General features: G+C 34.9%; 1 protein-coding gene across 9 annotated transcripts in view; it reads right to left on the bottom strand.

The window, feature by feature from the left end:
- The window catches only part of GALNT13 (polypeptide N-acetylgalactosaminyltransferase 13), a 604,605-nt gene that overhangs the window by 238,935 nt on the left and 343,970 nt on the right, over nucleotides 1-21,700 (bottom strand). For all 9 annotated transcript variants that reach the window (XM_021076293.1, XM_021076287.1, XM_021076289.1 and 6 more), the window contains one exon: nucleotides 1,872-1,989. In XM_021076293.1, the coding sequence (XP_020931952.1) occupies nucleotides 1,872-1,989 (118 nt within the window). The remainder of the gene's footprint in view (nucleotides 1-1,871; nucleotides 1,990-21,700) is intronic.

Genomic DNA, 21,700 nt, shown 5'->3' with positions numbered 1-21,700 from the left:
ACTAAATTCCTTCCTAACACATTCTTCCCTAAATCCTCTCCTAGCACATCTTTCAATCAATTAGATTGATATAAACATCCATCCAGTCTGGGAGCTAATGATGAAGGTAAGGTAAGTCTATTGGTAGAGAATCAAATTTAATAGGTAAAAAAAAAAGAATTGAATAAGAATAGAAAAGAAAAAACAAACAAACAAAAAAAGGTGGGCAATAGACTCACCGGATAATAGAAATATTGTATGTTATTTTTTTTTCTTATGAATTCCCAGTGCAGTATCCAAGGAATATCAGTTAATGAATGTGTAAATACCCTCTTCATTAAATCTAAAGATAAAAAGAGTTTCTGCTGTGGCGTGGTGGGTTAATAATTCAACTGCAGTGGTGTGGGTCACTGAGAAGGTGCGGGATCAATGCCTGGCCTGGCATGTTGGGTTACAATATCCAGTGTTGCTGCAGCTACGGCATAGGTTGCAGCTGCAGCTCAAGTTTAATCCCTGGCCTGGAAACTTCAATATGTCACATGTGCAGCCATTAAAAGAAAAAAATCTAAGTGTAAAATAAAATTGTTTTTAAGCTTGTGAATATATTTTTTCCCTTCCCTCTTCTTTCTTCCTTCTTTTTTCAAACTGTCAGAACTCATATTATGCCTTCAAGAACCACACTAAATAAAAAAGTTGAGTCCCCAAATATCCAAAGTTTGTGCAAAGATGTATCAAGTGCTTGATGACAAGAAGACATTCCTGAGAAGGCTACTAAGCCTTGTAGGGCAAATCCCATCTGACTATAAGTATACAAGCAAATATGGGAAGAATAAAATTCCATTTACTAAAAATCTCCCATATCCAACTATAAGGAAGGGTTATAGGCAAAACGTTGTATAACAAGGATATTCTAGTGCTTCTAAAATAATTCCAAAATCCATTAAATTCCATATTATATAAACTCAAAGTAATTCATATCTCCAGTTTTGACATTTTCTCACACAACATCAAATATATTTATATCTGTGAAAAAGTTTACTTTCAAATGAGAAAAAGGCATAATTCTTGAACTTCATAAATATCTACACTCCGATAATTTTATCATACACATAATACCAGGCAAAATAATAGAGTTTTTCAAATCATTCATGTTAAATTATTGGAAGGAAGAAACAACAGCATTAAGTTAATTCATTATTTAAATAATATAGAATGTGGTTAGAATTTCAAAAAAGTATGTTAGCTCTTATTGTTTCTGAGTATAAAGGTACATTTATGTGCCTGCATTTAAAATTTTTGAATATAAAATACTAACATTATTCATATGCTTCCTAGTATCAGATATATGAGGGATTAATCCTTAACTGTTGTTTACTTGGAAGGCCATTTAATAAGTGAATTTGCATTATTAAAACTTATTCATTAAATAATAACATCTATGATTGAGGAAATAGTATATTACTTGAATTATCTAGAATTCCTTTGACCATAGGTTATTCTTAAAAATGTTTGAGAATAACCTCAGGCAGCACTTGTAAATTCAGATATCACAAACACTTCCAAGTTTCAGTTCAAAAACACAAAGTGATTTATACAGTAATGCTGTATTTTAAAAAATAAAGCCCTTTTTTATTTCAAAATCTGAAAGTCTTACTGTCTTTGAACTATGTATAAAAGAATTATTTTTGAAAACTTTAAAAATGCCTCTAATTTCCCATTTAACTGTAAATATTACATGCAAAAAGACTCTAGCAAAGCTTATAAAATGACCAATGAAATCAGTAATTTGTATCAGCTCACAAAAAAGATTTGACAGTAAATTACTGATTTTATATGTGCATGCTACAGCATAAGTATGTTCAGAGTCAAAAAATAAAGTAAAATGCAATTACCCTAAAAGACATTTCAAGATTCTCTCCACCCCAGATATCCATTCCTGCATCGTAAGTTCCTATCTCTTCAAAGTAGTTTCTGTCAATAGAAAATAGGCCACCAGCCATAGTAGGGGTCCTAGTTGAAAAAAAAAAAAAAAGAAAAGAATATCTTTTGAAAACAATATGTGGAGTTTAATGAGGCTGTTGCAAATATTTTTGAAACATTTTAAATCAAAAAAATTAGTACTCAAAAATCTCAAACTGGAAACATAAAGCCAAAGAGGTTTTAAAATTAATAAATAGCATTTTAGTTCACATTATATGTAAAACTAAATTTAGATTAGTCTATATTTTTCTTATAGGTGATCAAGTAGATACAAGAAAGGAACACAAGCAGCTGAAAACAGGGGCATATACATCTTTTTTCTGAAAGTCACAGTGAAGAGAACTTAGTCCTCTGAGTACTACCCTTAAAGAGATAAACTGGTCATGAATTGTGGTCTTTTGTCACCTAATTATAAATTATTTTAATACAAAGTCTAGATATCCATGGAAATGTTTCCTATGTGAAAAGATCTATAGCTTACTTAAATATGAAAAATATCAAATGCCATGAAATGTTTATAGGCAGTAAGTATTGAATGAAAGTTACATAAGTATCATAGGTACCATATGAGCATTATATCTAATTAGCTATGATTCTCTTTGCCTAATTAAAATGACAGATTCAATCATAGAACCCTATGGATAAACATAAACTCCATAAACTATTCAGAGGTAGAAGGACATTTGAGACAAATTCTAAAATTTTTACTAGGAATAGCTGTTTTTTGGTTCTCACATTCAAAATTTCTCTATAGAAACTAAGATGTCAAGTTTTAAAAGGAATACTTAGTTATTAAATAATTTTAAAAGATTAATTAAAGTCAGTGGTTAAGGTGTGAACTACACAAGTTTTTCTATCTAAGCAGGATGAATTGAAACTAAGTTGTTCACAAATGACTCTTTCTGTACTAACAAGGATTATTTTTGAATAGAGGTTTTCAACCTTTGTAGCACATTCGAAGCATCTGAGGCACCTTTAGAAAATGCATTGCCATGCTTGGGTACCACTCTTTGCAGATTTAGATTTAATTGGCTGAGAGTGGAACCAGACCTTTGGTATTCTGTAACATTCCCAGGAGAGTCTAATATGATGCTAAAGATGAGAAACTGCTATAGTAACTGAGATTTGGAGTGCTCATCCATTACAGCTGACCTCTGAACAACATGGGTTTGAACTGTGCAGGTCCACTTATATGCAGATATTTTTCAACAGTAAATACTGCAGTACTACACCATTCACAGTTGGTTGAATTCTTTGATGTGGAAGAACTTTGGATACCAAGGGCCACTATAAATTATACTTGGATAAACCCCTGTGCTATTCTAGCATAATATGAGACTGTTAGAAAACCAGTTGTTTTTTTTCCTCAGAATTATATCCTCTTCTGGCACAGAATATGCTCATGCTTTCTAACAGTGTACTTCACTGAAAAACCACCAAATAATACTGTACTCAGATGTCTACCATATTGCAAAGTTCTCTATTTCTCCCAGTGCTCTCCCTGTTTTATGCTCAGGTAATTAACCATCCATCAGTTGGAGTAGCAGAGACACACTTGGTCTCAGAGTTCTTTCTTACTTCTAGTCTTGCTGGGTTCCTATCAACAGTATCATTGACCTACTGAATCGAAGTGAGAAACACAAACGAAGCTAAGCAGATGGTAGTTAGGGAGTAGCCATGACCCTCACCTGATTAAGGTTTTGGAACTCTATGGAAATAACTATATAAGGTATTACAGTGCTGAACAGTGTACTTAATGAAATAAGGAACAAACATTGCTGCAATTATCCTATCATAATTTAACCAAGTGCTTAAAAATGTTAAGCGATGCATTTTTAATGATCAGTTCAGAGTGCCTATTTACTAGTAAAGAACTAATGCACTTAAGTATATCACTTGAGTTTCATCTTACATTTAGTCATAATTCCTACAAACATATGAAAAGACATATAATAAATGGCTATAATAAATTATATATTTAACCATAAGAATGACTCAAACAATTTTCACTTTTACTTGAACAAAAACTTTTAAAAAACTGAAATTTTTCAAAAAGTTCCTTTGTTTTCTGAAGACATATTATCCTAGGGAGTTTTGTTTTTGCAATATCAGTTAGCTTTTTTAAACAGTCCAGAGACTGTGCCATAGCCAATGTTCTGTTCTAAGTTTAGTGATCTGTAATGAACTATTTATATATGCCTATGCAGACCTTAAGTGTTCAGGATACCTAAAAAATTAAAAACCTTGATGATAGTTGAATTAGCTGAGATTATTTGCTTTTTAAGGTTGTGTCTATACAATGTCAGACCAATCAATTAAATTAATTTTATTGGGAAGAAACTAATCAGCCCAATGGCTGCAAATATTTGTCTACTATACAGTAAGTAGGTGACGATGAACAGAGCTAATAGAAGTAAAGCTTTTAGCACAGTGCCTGACACATTATAAAAAATTAATAAGGCTGTGTAATATACCTCTGTTGTTGTGGTTAACTACTCAAACAAAAGTCTTGAGTGTATTTCAATTAATTTTAACTCTCCATATACACATTTTCATTTTGGATTTCAAAATCATTTAAAACTACTTCAGATCCAAGATATTGATCTCTGAACTCTGCCTCTCTGAACACAATTTTCAATTTTTTAATCCTGGCTATTTCAATCCTATGGAAGTCCTTCATTGGTATTTATTATCCCTCATCTACTCCATAATCTCACAGAAGAATCCCCTTCAGAAATCTTTAGTTTCCCTCCCCTAGGCCCTCCTCAAGATCCTGCCATATCAGTGAACACCAAGCTCAGGACCCTAGGTTCTCTGTCCTTGCCTAACTGACTCCATTCTCTTTTTATAAATATCAGTTCCTAGGTAAAGTTACCCTCCCTCACCCATTTCCATTCCTAGGACCTAGAGAATCATTAAAAACGTAATAAGCTGAGGTCAAATGGTCATGCTACAAGTCCACATTACTGACCCTCTGCCTACTCCACAAATAGCTAACAATCCTTTTACCTCCATTTATTTGTACATATGTCTCATTTTTAACTGCATCTTTTCCAAAAGCTTTGGACTCTTCTTAAGAAATTGAAGATTATGGCACTGCATAAAGTCTAAACTCTCTCAACTGTGAAATCTAAGCTCCCTCAATCTCTACCTTAATATGTGTATCATTCTCATGGCTTTTTCCTTCCTCTTGTCTCAGAGAAAAGAATGTCTCCTTTCCTCTTATTGTGGGATGACATTCACTCTTTTGCCCTCAGCCAGCTCTTTTCTGCCTGTAAGCATACTTTTTCTTTTTAAACTGTACTTTAATTTACCGAGCTTCACAGATATTGTGTATTTTACAAATTGAAGGTTTGTGGCAGTCTGGCATTGAGCAAATCTATTGGTGTCATTTTTCATGTTACATGTTGGTAATTCTCATAATATCTCAAAATTTTAAATTATTGTTATATTCACTTATGCTTATCTGTGATCAGTGTTCTTTGATGTTACTATTGTAATTTGGGGCACCACGATCCAAGCTTGTATAAAACCAGGAACCTAATTGATAAAGCTGTTTGTCCTGACTGCTCCACCAACCAACTGAACACACATTTCTCTTCTCTTTGGGCCTCCTTATTCCCTGATACCAGATAATATCCCAACAATGGTCCTACATATTCAAGAGAAAAAGTTGCACATCTCTCACTTTAAATCAAAAGCTAGAAATGATTAAGCTTAGTGAGGAAGGCATGTTGAAAACTAAGATAGGCCTAAAACTAGGCCTCTTGTGCCAAACAGCTAAGTTGTGAATGCAAAGGAAAAGTTCTTGGAGGTAATTAAAGCACTTACTCCAGTGAACCCATCAATGATAAGAAAGCAGAGCAGCCTTATTGCCGACACAGAGAAAATTTTTAGTGGTCTGGATAGAAGATCAAACAAGCCACAATATTCTCTTAAGCCAAACCCTAATCCAGAGCAAAACCCTAACTCTCTTCAATTCTATGACAGCTGATAGAGGCGAGGAAGCTACAGAAGAAAAGTTTGAAGCTAGAAGAGGTTGGCTCATGAGGCTAAGGGAAAGAAGCTGTCTCTATAACATAAAAATGCAAGGTGAAACATCAGGTGCTGATGTAGAAGCTCTAGCAAGTTATCCAGAAATCTAGCTAAGATAAGTAATAAAAGTGACTATACTAGACAACAGAGTTTCAGTGGAGATGAAACAGCCATATACTGGAAAAACTGCCATTTTAGGACTTTCATAGCTGGAAAGGAGAAGTCATAGCCTGGTTTTAAAGCTTCAGAAGGCAGGCTACCTCTCTAATTAGGGGCTAATGAAACTGGTGGCCTTAAGTTGATGCAATTGCACATTAACCATTCTGAAAATCCTAGAGTACTTAAGAATTATGCTACACTTATATTGCTTGGGTGCTATAAATGCAACAACAAAGCTTGGATGACAATGAATCTGTTTAGTATGTAGTTTACTGAATATGTTAAGCCCATTGTTGAGACCTACTGATAAGGAAAAAAAGATGTGTTTCGAAATATGACTGCCCATTGACAATGTTCCTGGTCACCTGAGAGCTCTGATAGAGAGGTACAATAAGATTAATGTTGTCTTCATGCCTTCTAGGATGATATCTATTCTTCAGCTCATGGATCAAGGAGTAATTTGACTTTTAAGTCTTGTTCTTTAAGAAATACATTTCATAGACTATTAGCTGCCATAGATAGCCATTCCTCTCTGATGGTCTGGCCAAAGTCAAATGAAAACTTTCTGGAAAGGATTAAGAACTTCATGATTCATGGGAAGAAGTCAAAATATAAACATTAATACGAATTTGGAAGAAGTTGATTCTAACCCTCACAGATGACTTTGAGGGATTCAAGACTTCAGTGTAGGAGGTAACTGCAGATGTGGTAGAAATAGCAAGAGAACTAAAATTAGAACTGAAGCCTGAAGATGTGACTGAATTGCTGCAATCTCACAATAAAACTCTACAGATGTGGAGTAGCTTCTTATGAATGAGCAAAGAGAGTAGTTTCTTAAGATAGAATCCACTCCTGGTGAAGATTCTGTGAAGACTGTTGAAATGATAACAAAGGATTTAACATATACCATAAACTTATTTGATAAAGCAATGACAGAGTTTGAGAGGATTGATTCTAGTATTGAAAGAAGTTCCGTGAGTAAAATGCTATCTAACAGTATTGGAGGCTACAGAGAAATCATTTGTGAAAGGAAGAGTCAATGGATGTGGCAAATATTATTGTTGTCTTACTTTAAGAAATTCCCATAGCCACCCAACCTTTCAACCCTCACTTTGATTAGTCAGCAGGAATCAACATTGAGGCAAGACACTCTGCCAGCAAAAAGATTATAACTTGCTATAGACTCAGATAATGATTAGCATTTTTCAGCAATTAAAGTATTTTTTTACCTAATGTATGTATATTTTTATGCATAATGCATAATTTTTTTTAATCCATAATGTATGTATATTTTTTATACATAATTGTACTATTAATAGAGTGTAGTATAATGTAAACATGACTTTTACATGCACTAGGAAACCAAAAAAAAATATATGACTAACTTTACTGTGATACTCGCTTTACTGCTATGATCTGGAAGCAAACCCACATTATCTCTGAGCTACCTATGCTCTTTCAGCCGCTTGCTCATTGACTATTACCTCTGTGTTTTACACCTTTGATTTCTAGATTGTTCCCTTGAGCTTACAAAACTGCTCAGTTCAGTTCTATCCTAAGCCATAATACATCTTCACTCCATCCTACTACTCATTCAAACTACAGACATCTATTTTCTATATCCTTCACTGTTGACCTTACTGAAGGATACTTTTCACATATTCCCTCAACTCCTCTTGATCTTCTAAAAAAAATCTGGATCCTGCTTCCACCTTCCTTAAAGAACCTATTGATTATGAACTTCAATAGCCCTTCCTTACCTTCTCTCTTTGAAAGCGTTTAACGCAACTTAGCCTCCTTGATGAAATTCTTTTCCCTCTGGCTCCCACTGCATTGTTCTAGAAGGTTTTTCCATCTACTAATTTGAATATTTATTTTCTACTGCTTATTGATCCTCTTCCTCTTCTTTTCCCTTGCTGTCTGCCAGATCTTAGTCAAGCTCTTAGTTTCACATCTGTGACATAAGAAAATATATCACAGTAGTGTTGTTTTGTAGATATATATATTTAATAATTATCTGCATTTGCCCAAAATGTCTTCCCAAGGATCTCTCAGTGGCACTTTTCTCTGTTTAAACTCTTTTCCTGTATCAGTTCATTGGTCATATGTCTTTAACCATCACCTCTATGAGGTTGACTCCTAATCTATGTTATATTTTCTCTTCTCCCCTTGGCATCTGTTCCATTTGCTAATTACTCACTAGAGGCTTTCTTAAAAAACTTCTTACTCTGCTCAGTATATATAACATAGAACTGAATGTGCTACTATGTCTGTTTCTCTTTCAATTATTTCCTTACAGAATCATAATATAAGATGATTAAGCCACATTTTATCATCTTTTTTTTAACTTCATTCAGTTATTTCCCAAATATTTCCATTTTTCTTAAGTATTTATGACTCTTATTTTTGTTACCATGATCACTCTCCAATTTTATCCCTCTTATTTCTAAGCATTTGTTAATGTATTTCTCTTGCTTCTAGAGCCTGCTGCTTCCAAAATTTATTTTACAAACCATAGCCAGGTTAATTTTTTTAAATGAAAATTTGTCTACAAATGTTAACCAGATGTTCCAAAACCTACTTTAATAATTCCAGCTTTTTACCTCGGCAGCAGTTATCTGGACCTACCCAATGGGTGTATCCATTTCTTTGAACTATTTCTTTGTATTTACAGTGTTTAATTGTTAGCAGTAAATGCTTCACACTTTCCTACCTTGGGACATTTTTTCATATCCATTTTCCACTTGAATTTCCCTTTTCCAACAACCCTTATATATTCAAAACTGCCAATGCAGTTGGTTATATATTCCATACAGGTTGGCCTTAGTACAAACGCCTCCCTCCAATATGGTTGTGATTTTTCCCTTCTGCTTTGTCTTATGATGTTCTATTTCTCTCAAAGCAATTGTCACTTCTTACAGCTTATATTTACTACTAGATACATTTTTACCACTTCTATAGGTATAGTCAATAAATTTAAGAGTATTTAATACTATAACAGTATTTAATAGTATTAGACTATTAACAGCTATTTATTGAATAAGTGAAATAAATAATTAGCATGTGTATCTCCATGCCCAGCTTTGAAAGTCAAAATTATGTACAATTTTACTTCTGAAATAAAAAAAAATTGTTTTGCTCACATCTACCAAAGCGATAACAAAGATGCCTTTACTGGACCCAGGATGTTTAAATACCTTATCATCCAGTAAGGATTTTGGAAACTGAGATTTATACTATTTTAGAAATAAAGATATAGGAGTTCCCGTTGTGGCTCAGTGGTTAACAAACCCAGCTAGCATCCAAGAGATCGCGGGTTCGATCCCTGGCCTCTTTCAGTGGGTTAAGGATCCGGCATTGCTGTGAGCTGTTGGGTAGGTTGCAGACATGGCTCAGATCTTGCATTGCTGTGTCTGTGGCATAGGCCAGTGGCAACAGCTCCAATTGGATCCCTATTCTGGGAACCTCCATATGCCATGGGTGTGGCCCTAAAAAGACAGAAAAAAAAAAAAAAGGAAAGAAAAGAAGAAGAAGAATTAAAGATATAAAGCTTTATGACAATGAAGAATATTAAAAAAGCAAGTAAGCATTACATGTAAAAATACTGAAGTTGTTTTTATTTTTAACCAGAACTTAATAAATCAAAAGAAATTGTGATAGAATACATTTGAGTATTCAATAATGTTTAAATGCAATGCCTGCATTTTCACCAATAAGACCATACACCCTGTATCTCACACTGGGATAACCACCATGTGTGTAAAAAGCAGGTAGACAATAAAGAGACTTTCAGAGACGGCCATGTTTAGTTCTTTGGAGTAAGGACTTTGCACCTAAATTCACTAGATTCAAACTCAACCCCAGAATGTGACCTTCAGCAAGTCACTTAAACTCTGTGCTTCAATTCAATCATCTATAAAATGGGGATATGTGTCAATGTATATAATACTCTTAGAATAGTACCAGCACAAAGCAAGACCTGCACGTTTTAAATATTAATTTTAATGAAGAGGAAAACATCTGTTTGTCAAGATTATAATCAGCTTTATTTTATTATTTTCAGAGTTTATTGCATTTTAATAGTATTTTATTTTGTTATTTTATTTTGCTTTTAAGGGCCATATGGAAGTTCCCAGGCCAGGGGTCAGAGCTACAGCTGCCAGGCCATGCCACAACCACAACAGCATGGGATCCACACCATGTCTGTGACCTACACCACAGCTCTCAGTAATGCCAGATCCTTAACCCACTGAGAAGGGCCAGGGATTGAACCTGCAACTTCATGGTTACTAGTAAGGTTTGTTTCTGTTGCACCATAACAGGAGCTCCCAAATTGTAATATTTTAGAGCTTTAAAATTCCTACAGAACTGGTCAACCAAATTTAGTTGCAATGTGTTTAAGTGACTTGTTCAAAGACCTTCAAGTAGTTAGTGGTCCAGTTAAGAAAACAATTTCTTTTATCTATCTATCTATCTATCTATCTATCTATCTATCTATCTATCTATCTTCTATCTATCCATCAATCCATCCAGTCATCTACCAATCAGTCATTTCTCAATTTATCCATATAACTCACACAGCAAAGGATATGAGGTAATTATTGAAAATTCACTTTTTCTAATTTCAATCTCCAAATCCGTACACCATGTTTTTTCATGAATGTTGCTAGTGCTCTTCAAAGAAATTTCTTTTAGTTATTTAAACATCATTTCTTCTCACTAACCCTTTGACATATGAGGATTCTATTTAGTCTTACTTCGTGAATAGCCAAGATCTCTGGAGAAAATATCTAAACATTTGTGAGACTAGAGCTCATTTGCAATTGTCAAATAACACAACATCTAATCTGTTAGTGTTTAGCTCTATGTTAATAATATTTTTTATATGTTATAAACCATAATACAGAAAAATGATAAACATATTTTATTCTTTACACAAATGTGAGGCAAATAGCTGAAATATTTATATATTTTTTATTTTTTTTCAAATCATAAAATATAACTTCATTTTGTTAACTACTGTGAAGGTTTAAAACCAAAGGAAAATTAAATGCCGTGAGTATCTCTCCTTTCTTCCTTATTCTGTCCACTATACCCAGTATAGAAAACAGAAGACAGAGGAAGGAAGCAAAGGCATAATTATTCTTTTATTGGAGCGATGAATGATAGTATGTGGAATGTAAGTATTGGTTTTCACAGAGAAAAAAAAATGAAAAGTACAGTGGAATATTGCATACCATGACATTCTTTTGAACATATGTTTGGGTAAGAAGATGCAGCTTTTGGCAGAGAAAAGACTGTTACTTTAATTAAGAGTTTATGGTGACTTAGGCTCTGAGCAAGGGAGCTTATTCAAATCCTATAGAGTCTATGGAACACAGTTTCAAAGCTATTTATAAAGGAAAAGAAAAAAATTAAAGTTCTGGGAGTTCCTGTCATGGCTCAGTGGAAACAAATCTGACTAGGATCCATGAGGACGCAGGTTTGATTCCTGGCCTTGCTCAGTGGGTTAAGGATCCGGCATGCTATGGCTGTGGTGTAGGCCAGCGGCTGCAGCTCTGATTTGATCTCTAGTCTGGGAAACTACATATGCTGTGGGTACAGCCCTAAAAAGACAAAAAAAAAAGTTCTGCTTAGTGTGGACAAATAGCTTCTTTTTCTGCCAAAGAACACATTACTAACAAATATTGGAATTAAATGCCTTAACCTGTATTCCCCAAAAAGGAAGTTTTTTTTTTCCTTTTTCCTTAATCCTTTTTCATAATCCTCAGCACATAATGAAACTCTAAGCTTCCAAAGAGTACGTACAGTAAATGGTGCAAATTTTAACCTTTCCTTTTATTTTAATTTAATGCTTACGTGGGGTCAAATAAACAATGAGCCCAGATATTTAAACTGTTTTTATGTAATGTGATAAATTTTTCAATATATAAATGTGAAAAATTAATTCATCACCCTGAAAACTTTCTCTACTACCCCTGTTTTCTTCTCATATCAGAGGCTGCTAGGAAAGTCTTGTATATTATCCCCTAAACCATTAGGAACTAAATATACTATAAATTTGCTATTTTCTCCAAAGAATACAGATTTAAAGATTACACCTGAGGTGGAAAATTTTTTTCTCAAAACAACATATATTAGATTTTAACACAGATAGCCATAAATGTTGAGCTGTTGAACACTCCGAAGTTCAACTATTTCAAAATCTGTTCTGTGTACAACCTTGACCTTGCTCTGTGCTATTGCTTTAGTGTCTCCTGTTGTAAAGAAGTGTTTCACAGGCTTGATTTATCTCTGCTTATTTCCTCCAATTTATAAGCGTATTTTCATTGGACAGAGGAAAATTCAATAAGACAATCTGATAGATTAAAAATTAAGAAATACATTATCAACTGCTTTTAAATAATTATAAATATCTTATGTTGTATAAGATTTTACAGAATAAATAAGGGTTTTTCATTAATTATACTCACTAGAGGGACTATATGAAGTCAGTGATGATTTGGGGGAGAGGAAAACAAACAGGCAAAAGGTATCAAGAATATGAAAAAAAATTTCATATTGCTTGATTGCACAATTTTCATTATACATTGAAATTGTATATCACAGATATAAATGGGAAAAATGAAATGTAAAACCTTTAGTTGACTTCAGACAATACAAAATAGGGCAAGAGCTAAGAAAATAACTGAGATAGTAACAGCCATTAAAATTTTCACTTGTAAAAAAATTTTAATAGCATAGAAAAATACCAGCGATATATCAACTTATAAATTTTGTAGAAATGTACTGGAAAGAAGTGCTCTGAAAGGAAATATGACAAAATACTAAAAAAGCTACTCATTGGTTTTCTGTTTCTTTATACTTAAAGATATTTGTCACATTTATTTTTCAATGCACATAACTGTTACTTAAATTATCGGAAATAGGAGTTCCCGTCGTGGCGCAGTGGTTAACGAATCCGACTAGGAACCATGAGGTTGCGGGTTCGGTCCCTGCCCTTGCTCAGTGGGTTAACAATCCGGCGTTGCCCTGAGCTGTGGTGTAGGTTGCAGATGCGGCTCGGATCCTGCATTGCTGTGGCTATGGCGTAGGCCGGGGGCTACAGCTCCGATTGGACCCCTAGCCTGGGAACCTCCATATGCCGCGGGAGCAGCCCAAGAAATAGCAAAAAGACAAAAAAAAAAAAAAAAAAAAAAAAAAATTATCAGAAATAAATTTAAAATAACTATTTTTGAATAGTTTTAAATTTTATTTAATATTTTATAGCACTTTACAAGTTAACCAAGGCAGAGAGAATAATTTTCCTTTATAGTTGATAAAAATGAGCAAATTCTTAAAGTTCCTATCATAGCTCAACAGTAACAAACCTGATTAGGATCTGTGAGGAGATGGGTTCAATCCCTGGCCTCACGCAGTGGGTTAAGGATCTGGCATTGCCGTGAGCTATGGTGTAGGTCAAAGATGCAACTCGGATCTCACACTGCTGTGGCTGTGGTGTAGGCTGGGGACTGCGGCTCTGATTTGACCCCTAGTCTGGGAACTTTCATATGCTGTGGATGTGGCCCTAAAACAAACAAACAATCAAACAAAAAAAGAGCCAATTCTCATTAGGAGAAGCTTGAAATAAAACCCATATTCTCCAAAGCCAGCTTTCATGCTTCTTCTGTGATATCATACTAGAAAGATACAAGAAATGATATATGTAAATGTTCTATGAGTTTTTCACAATGATTATAATCTGAGTTTTAATTAGTAATGTTTAATTTATTTGATCTTCTTTATAAATTTTTAATTCCAATTGAAAGAAAAATAAATGCATGAGGTCAGATATATGTTAATAAAAATGGATATCAAAGTCAAATGTGTCAGAAATAAAAAACTCATAATTACATCTATGAATCATTTATTGTACTAGCAAGTATTAGAAGAAAAACTAAAACTGTTTTGTTTTGCTTTAGAAAAATACTGAACATGGTACTCAATGTAAGGATGAAGAAAGGCACATTAAGAATATTAATAATGATTAAATGTAAATAGATTCCATCAGGTAAGACACAAAGGGTAAAGCAAGATAAATAGACTTGATAAATAATTGGTAGTCTTTTAATTAAGTAATTTATTTTAATCAGTGAGAAATTAACATATAAAATAATATCTTTATAACTATTTATTTAGGGTTACTTACAGGGCATGGATATGAGACTAATGCAATCAATAAGATTAAAGAGCCAGGTTCCTTTCCAGAAGCACATAATACTCTATCAGTTGACACAGTTTAACTCCTATACCTCCACTCTCTGACCACCTGTGCTGGTTTTTCCCCTTTATCCAGCATACTTGAGGAAGCCAGAGCAGATAGCAAACAACTTTACTACAGAGATGGTCCTATTTATCTTTGTATGTGCAGAACCTAACACAGTGCTCAGCAGAGTAAATTCATGTGCGTATGCACATGGAATCCAACTCATTCAAATAGCTGAAATAAATCACCTCAACAATTATATGTACTAGAAAAAAAAATGCATACCACACTCCCAAACTAATTAAATGATTTGGGAGATTATATCCACTACTAAATAACTTAGGCTACTAGTAGCCAATTCCATTAGGTAATGTATATGTATGTTCATATAGGCTAGTGTGTTTGATGGCTTTCAAACTCAGCCATTTCCCAGGCTGTAACCTCTAAGTCAAAGACCACTAATTTAAAAGACAATAGGGAGCTCCCATCATGGTGCAGCAGAAACGAATCTGACTAGGAACCATGAGGTTGCAGGTTTGATCCCTGGCCTTGCTCAGTGGGTTAAGGATCCAGCAGTGCCATGAGCTGTGGTGAGGTCGCAGACTTAGCTTGGATCTGGCATTGCTGTGGCTATGCCATAGGCCAGTGGCTACAGCTCCAATTAGACCACTAGCCTGGGAACCTCAATATACCGCAGGTGCAGCCCTAAAAAACAATAAATAAATAAATAAATAATTAAATAATTAAAGACAATAGCCACCCAAAGAAAAATAATACGTCAATTCAATTAATTGTAACAAGCATATTTCTCTCACCTGTGTTTGGAACACAGCTCCAGAGAAATATTTCTTCAAGGGCAAGAATGAAAAACTGAAACTGATCCTTAGCCTCAGAATCAGGGACACACACACAAAACTTAATTGGAGGATTAGGCTAAATTTTCATGCCATTTCTACATGGGCAGCTTCTACTCAATTCCTCCTGAGGGTGCCAAGAAGAAATACCAGATCATTGCAGCAAGATCTTCTGACTTATCAAGAATAATGTGAAATCTAGATTTTTATTTAGAATATCTCATTTTTTAAATGTTAGTAATTTTTAAAAATGCAGAACTTTTTGTAGGGCAAAGAAAACACATCTACAGAGCATATCTGATATATAAGCCCTTGGTTAATGACCTCTGGTTTAACAATATGATTGTTGTACTGCTGCTCATATAATTGAGATATTCCTGAGAACTTATATAATTTGACTACTAAAATGTCAAGGATAGTATACTGATTAAAGAAAATTAAATAGGAGGTGGGATCAAGATGGTGGAGGAGTAAAACGTGGAACTCACCTTCTCCCACAAACAAATTTAAAAAAAATATATGTATGTCGAACAATTCAAACAGAACACCTACTGAAAGCTGGAAGAAGATCTTAAACCTCCAAAAAGGACAACAAACGCTCCACATAACTGGATAGAACAAAAGGGGAAAAAAAAAAAAAAGAGAGAGAGAGAAAGGAATCAGGGAATCAGGATTCCAGAATGGGACTAGCACTCCTAAGAGGAGCTGTGAAAGAGGAAAGGAACCCAAACTCTGGGAAGCAACCTAACTGATGGGGTGATCAACTGAGACAGAGGGACATCAAAGCCTCAGAGAAAAGGGCAGCAGCTGGACTGAGGAGGGCAAAGCAGAGAGAGAGCCACACAGACCATAAGTACCACCTCCTGGGACACAACAGCCTGAGACACTTGGAAGGGAGCTGGGTGCTGAGACTCAGGCTCTAGAGGTCAGTTCCAGGGAGAGGACTAGAGATGACTGTGTGAAAACAGACTGAAGGGCTAGGGAGCAGTGCACCAAGGGTTGGGGAGCAGAGAGCCACAGCTGAGGGAACCCAGGAGGAAGTCTGGGCCCGCAGGAGAAGCAAGGCACCATTATTGGAGAATGCAAGAGAAGGAGGGGTGGACTGCCATAGGAATATCTTTCTTTGCACATGCATGGATTTTTGGAGGGCAAGGTATGGGTGGCGAGGCCCTCTTGCATGGAATATGGGTGGTGGCACCTTCTGCATGGGCTAAGTGCAAGGGGTACCTCTTGCATGGTCTACAGTCAGCAGGGACAAACCAATGTAGTCATCTTAGACTCCATAGGTGAGCAAGGCCCACCACTACTAGGGGGTCCATTAAAAGGCAAAAACTGCAGCTCCAGTCACCTCAGAGTTCTGCGCAGAGGAGGCTACTACAACCAAGAACCACCCAGTGTTGCTCTCACTCTCCTGGGAAAGCAGACGCCCTGCCACGGCCACTGCCAAACACTCTGGCCACTGCCTACATCTGCCTGAGGGTCGCTGCCACTTCCCCAGGTCCCTGCAACTAGGAGCAGCCTGTATCACCTTCCCATGGATCCTTATCACTGTCAAGGGCCCAGCAACCAGACACAGGCTACTAGCCCTAACAATTGCCTCCATCTCCCTGGAAACACATGCAGTACCCTATCAAGGGGATAAAAGCCTGCATACACTAAGGAAAGAGACAGAAACCATCCAAACCAAAAGCAGCCCTCACACCAAAAATAAATAGTAAACCCTCACTATATATATCCATGAGCACTCTTGCATACAAATAGCCCTCCAAGACTATAGTAGTTGTTCTCACTAAACTCACAAAATAAGAAAAATATAGGAAAAATGAAGCTCAGGCACAATTCCCAGTTAAAAGAACAGGAGACTTCCCCTGAAGAAGTAGTCAATGAAACAGACGTCTGCAGTCTAAAAGACACCAACTTCAAAAAGGAGATAGTGAAAATACTGAAGGAATTAAGAGTGAATATGAAGGAATTAAAGAGTAGATATGAATAGTAATACAGATTACTTTAGAAAGGAACTAGAAAATATAAGGAGTAGCCAAGTAAAATTAGCAAATTCATTTGCAGAGATATAAGCTTCTAAAAGCACTGAAAAGCTGAATGAATAATGCAGAGGAACAAATCAGTGACTTGAAGATAGAATAATGGAAATCACCCAATCAGGACAGCAGATAGAAAACCACATTAAAAAAACAAAACAAATCATGAAAGCAATATAAGAAATCTATAGGATAATATAAAGCAGGACAATCTATGCATAATAGAGATTCCAGAAGGAGAAGAAAAGGAAAAGGAGAAGAAAAAGAAAAGGGTTAGTGTATTAACCCTAACCCTAACCCTTACCCTAACCCTTCTCCTTTTCTTTTCCTTCTGGAATCTCTATTATGCATAGATTGTCCTGCTTTAAATTAACCCATAGATTTCTTATATTGCTCTCAAGTTTTTTTTAATGTGTTAAATATATTTTAACCAAAATATATTTGAAGAAATTATGACTGAAAACTTTCCATATCTAAAGGAAACAGAAATCAAGATACAGGAAGCACAGAGGGCCTCAAACAAGTTAAACCCAAACAGGCCCACAGCAAGACATAGAATAAAAATGACAAAAGTTAAGTATTAGGAAAGGATTCTAAAGCCAGTAAGATAAAAACAAAGAATTATAAGGGAACCCCCATAAGGCTATCAGCTGATTTCCCTACAGAAACACTATAGGCCAGAAGGGAGTGGCAAGATATATTCAAAATTTTAAAAGGGAAAAGTTAGCAGCCTAGAGTATTTGACCCAGAAAAAATATAATTTAAAATAGAAGAAGAAAGAAAGAATTTCTCCAACGAACAAAAACAAAAAGAGTTCAGTAATACTAAACCCATTCTAAAAGAAATACTGAAAGGGTTCCTCTAAATAAAAAAGAAGTACAAAGAAATAGCTTGGAGGAAATCACAATTGGAAAGCAATCCCTTAAATAAGCCAGTATAGAGATCTAAGGAAAAAAAAAAATCAACTGTAAAAGTGACAATAAACACAAGGAACAGCAAAGGAATAGACAAGAAGATGTTCAAAAAAGGACAATAAAATCATAAAATGTGGGGAAGAAAAATAAGAAAATCTAGACTTTTTTTTTTTTTTTAAAGAATGTGTTTGAGGCTATATGACTGTGAACCTAAAGCAAGCAGATATATATAGGAAGGGGTTAACTTACTTGAAAAATAAGGCAACCACAAATCAAAAACACATTCACAAAAACTAAAAAGAAGAGGACACAATCAAAAAATAAAAGGAAATCATCCAACCAAATAAAGAAAGGGACAAAGAACAAACAGAGAATCAACCAGAAAACAAGGTTTAAAATAATGATAAATACATATGTATCGATAATTACCTTAAATGTGAATGGACTGAATGCTCTATTCAAAAGACACAGAGTGGCAGACTGAATAAAAAAGCAAGAGCCTGCAATATGCTGCCCACATCAGACCCCCCCTTAGAGCAAATGACATATATAAATTGAAAGTAAGGGGATGGAAAAAGATGGCATGTAAATGGAAATGACAGGAAAGCAGGAGTCCCAATACTCATATCAGACAAGTCAAGCAACGTTCATTAAAAAAGATAAAGAAGAACACTATTTAATAATAAAAGGATCAATTCAAGAAGAGGATATTACATTTGCAATATATATGCCCCTAATATTGGAGGACCCAAATATATACAGCAAATGCTGACAGACATAATAGGAGAATGTGGTGGCAATACAACAATAGTAAGAGACTTTAACATTCAACTCACATCAAAGGACAGATCCTCTACACAGAAAATCAATAAGGCAACAGAGACCCTAAGTGACACAATAGAAAACTTAGACTTAATTGACATTTTCAAGACATTACATCCAAAAAAAATCAAAATATTCATTCTTTTCAAGTGCACATGGAACATTTTCAAGGACTGAACACATACTGGGACACAAAACTAACCTCACAAATTAAAGAGTATAGAAATTATTTCAAGTATCTTCTCTGACCACAATGACATGAAACTAGAAATCAAACATAGGAAAAGAAATGAGTAAAAAATGAATATATGGAGACTAAACAATATGTTACTAAAAAAAATCAATGGGTCAATGAGAAAATCAAAGGGGAAATTAAAAAATGCCTTGAGACAGGTGATAATTAAAAACAACCATTCAAAATCTATGGGATGCCACAAAGGATTTCTTAAAGGGAAGTTCATAGTGATACAGGCCTTCCTCAAAAAAAAAAAGAAGAAAAATCTCAAATCAACAACTTAACCTACCACCTAAAAGAATTAGAACAAGAATAAACAAAACCTAAAGTCAGCAGAAGGAAGGAAATCATAAAGATCAGAGAGGAAATCAATAAAATAAAGAGTCCAAAAAATAATAGAAAAATATTTATAAAACCAAGAGCTGGTTATTTGAAAGAGTAAACAAAATTGACAAATCTCTGGCCAAATTCACCAAGAAGAGGAGAGAAAAAAATCCAAATAAACAAAATAAGAAATGACAAAAGAGAAATAACAACAGATATGGCATAAGTACAAAAAAACCATAAGAGAATTCTATGAACAATTGTATTCCAACAAATTTAACAACCTAGAAGAAATGGACAACTTTCTAGAAAGTTGCCAAAAGTGAATCAAGAGGAAATAGATCAATTGAACAGACCAGATCACTGATCACTAGAAATGACATTGAATATGTCATAAAAACACTCCCTACAAACAAAATCTAGGACCAGATGGTTTCACAGGTGAATTCTACCAAACATGCAGAGAACTTATACCTATCCTTCTTAAACTTTTCCAAAAAAGTTGAACAAGAAGGAATACTTCCAAAGATTTTCTATGAAGCCACCATCACCCTAATGCCAAAACCAGTCAAAGATACTACCAAAAAAGAAAATTATAGATCAGTATTTTGATGAATATAGATGCAAAAATTCTCAACAAAAATTTAACCAACTTGGAGTTCCCATCATGGCTCAGTGGTTAACGAATCCGACTAGGAACCATGAGGTTGTGGGTTCGATCCCTGGCCTTGCTCAATGGGTTAAGGATCTGGTGTTGCCGTGAGCTGTGGTGTAGGTTGCAGACATGGCTTGGATCCCACATTGCTGTGGCTCTGGCATAGGCTAGTGGCTATTGCTCCGATTTGACCCTTAGCCTGGGAACCTCCATGTGTCGCAGGAGTAGCCCAAGAAAGACAAAAAAGGCAAAAAGACAAAAAAGAAAAAATTTAACCAACTGAATCCAACAACATATAAAAAAGATCATACACCATGACCAAGTGCAATTTATCCCAAGTTCACAAGGATGGTTCAACATTATGCAAATCAAACAACATCATACACCACATTAACAAAAGAAAAGTAAAAAAAACACATGACCATTTCAGTAGATGCAGAGAAAGCCTTTGACAAAATCCAACATCCATTCATGATAAAAACTCTTACCAAAGTGGGTATATAGGGAACATAACATACTCAAAGCCATTTATGACAAACAAACAGCGAATATAATACATGATACAGATAAGCTAAAAGCCTTCCCACTAAAATCTAGAACAAGACAAGAATGCTCACTTTCACCACTTATTCAACATAGTATTGGAAGTCCTAGTCACAGCAATCAGACAAACAAAAGATATAAAATGTATCCAAATTGGAAGAGAAGAGGTAAAACTGTCACTGTATGCAGATGACATGAAACTCTAAGGACTCCAAACAAAAACTACTCAAACTAATGAACCAAATCAGCAACATAGCAGGGTACAAGCTTAACATTCAGAAACTGGTTGCATTTCTCTATACTCACAATGAAATATTAGAAAAGGAATATAAAAAAAAATCATACCTTTTAAAATCACACCCCCAAAAATTAAATACCTAGGAATAAACCTGACCAAGGAGGTAAAAGACTTATATACTCAAAACTATAAAATATTAATCAAGGAAATTAAAGAGGATTCAAAGAAATGAAAAAATATTGCATGCTCCTGGATTATAACAATTACTATCATTAAAATATCCATACTACCTAAAGCAATTTATAGATCGAATGAAATCCCTATCAAATTGCCCATACCATTTGTTCACAGAACTAGAACAAACAAGTCAAAAATTTATATGGAACCATAAAAGATCCAGAATTGCCAAAGCTGAGAAACAAAAACCAAGCGGGAGGCAATACACTCCCAGATTTCAGACAATATTACAAAGCTACAGTAAACAAGACAATGTGATACTGGTACCAAAAGAGACATACAGACCAATGGAACAGAATAGAGAACCCAGAAATAAACCTAGACACCTAGTTTGACAAGAATATAAAACGGGAAAAAAGACAGTATCTTCAGCAAGTGGTGCTGGGGAAACTGGACAACTGCATGTGCAAATCAATGAAATTAGAACACACCCTCACACCA

Source organism: Sus scrofa, chromosome 15, assembly GCF_000003025.6.
Source record: "Sus scrofa isolate TJ Tabasco breed Duroc chromosome 15, Sscrofa11.1, whole genome shotgun sequence".
Taxonomy (NCBI): domain Eukaryota; kingdom Metazoa; phylum Chordata; class Mammalia; order Artiodactyla; family Suidae; genus Sus; species Sus scrofa.
This window is presented reverse-complemented; position numbering and strand designations above follow the sequence as displayed.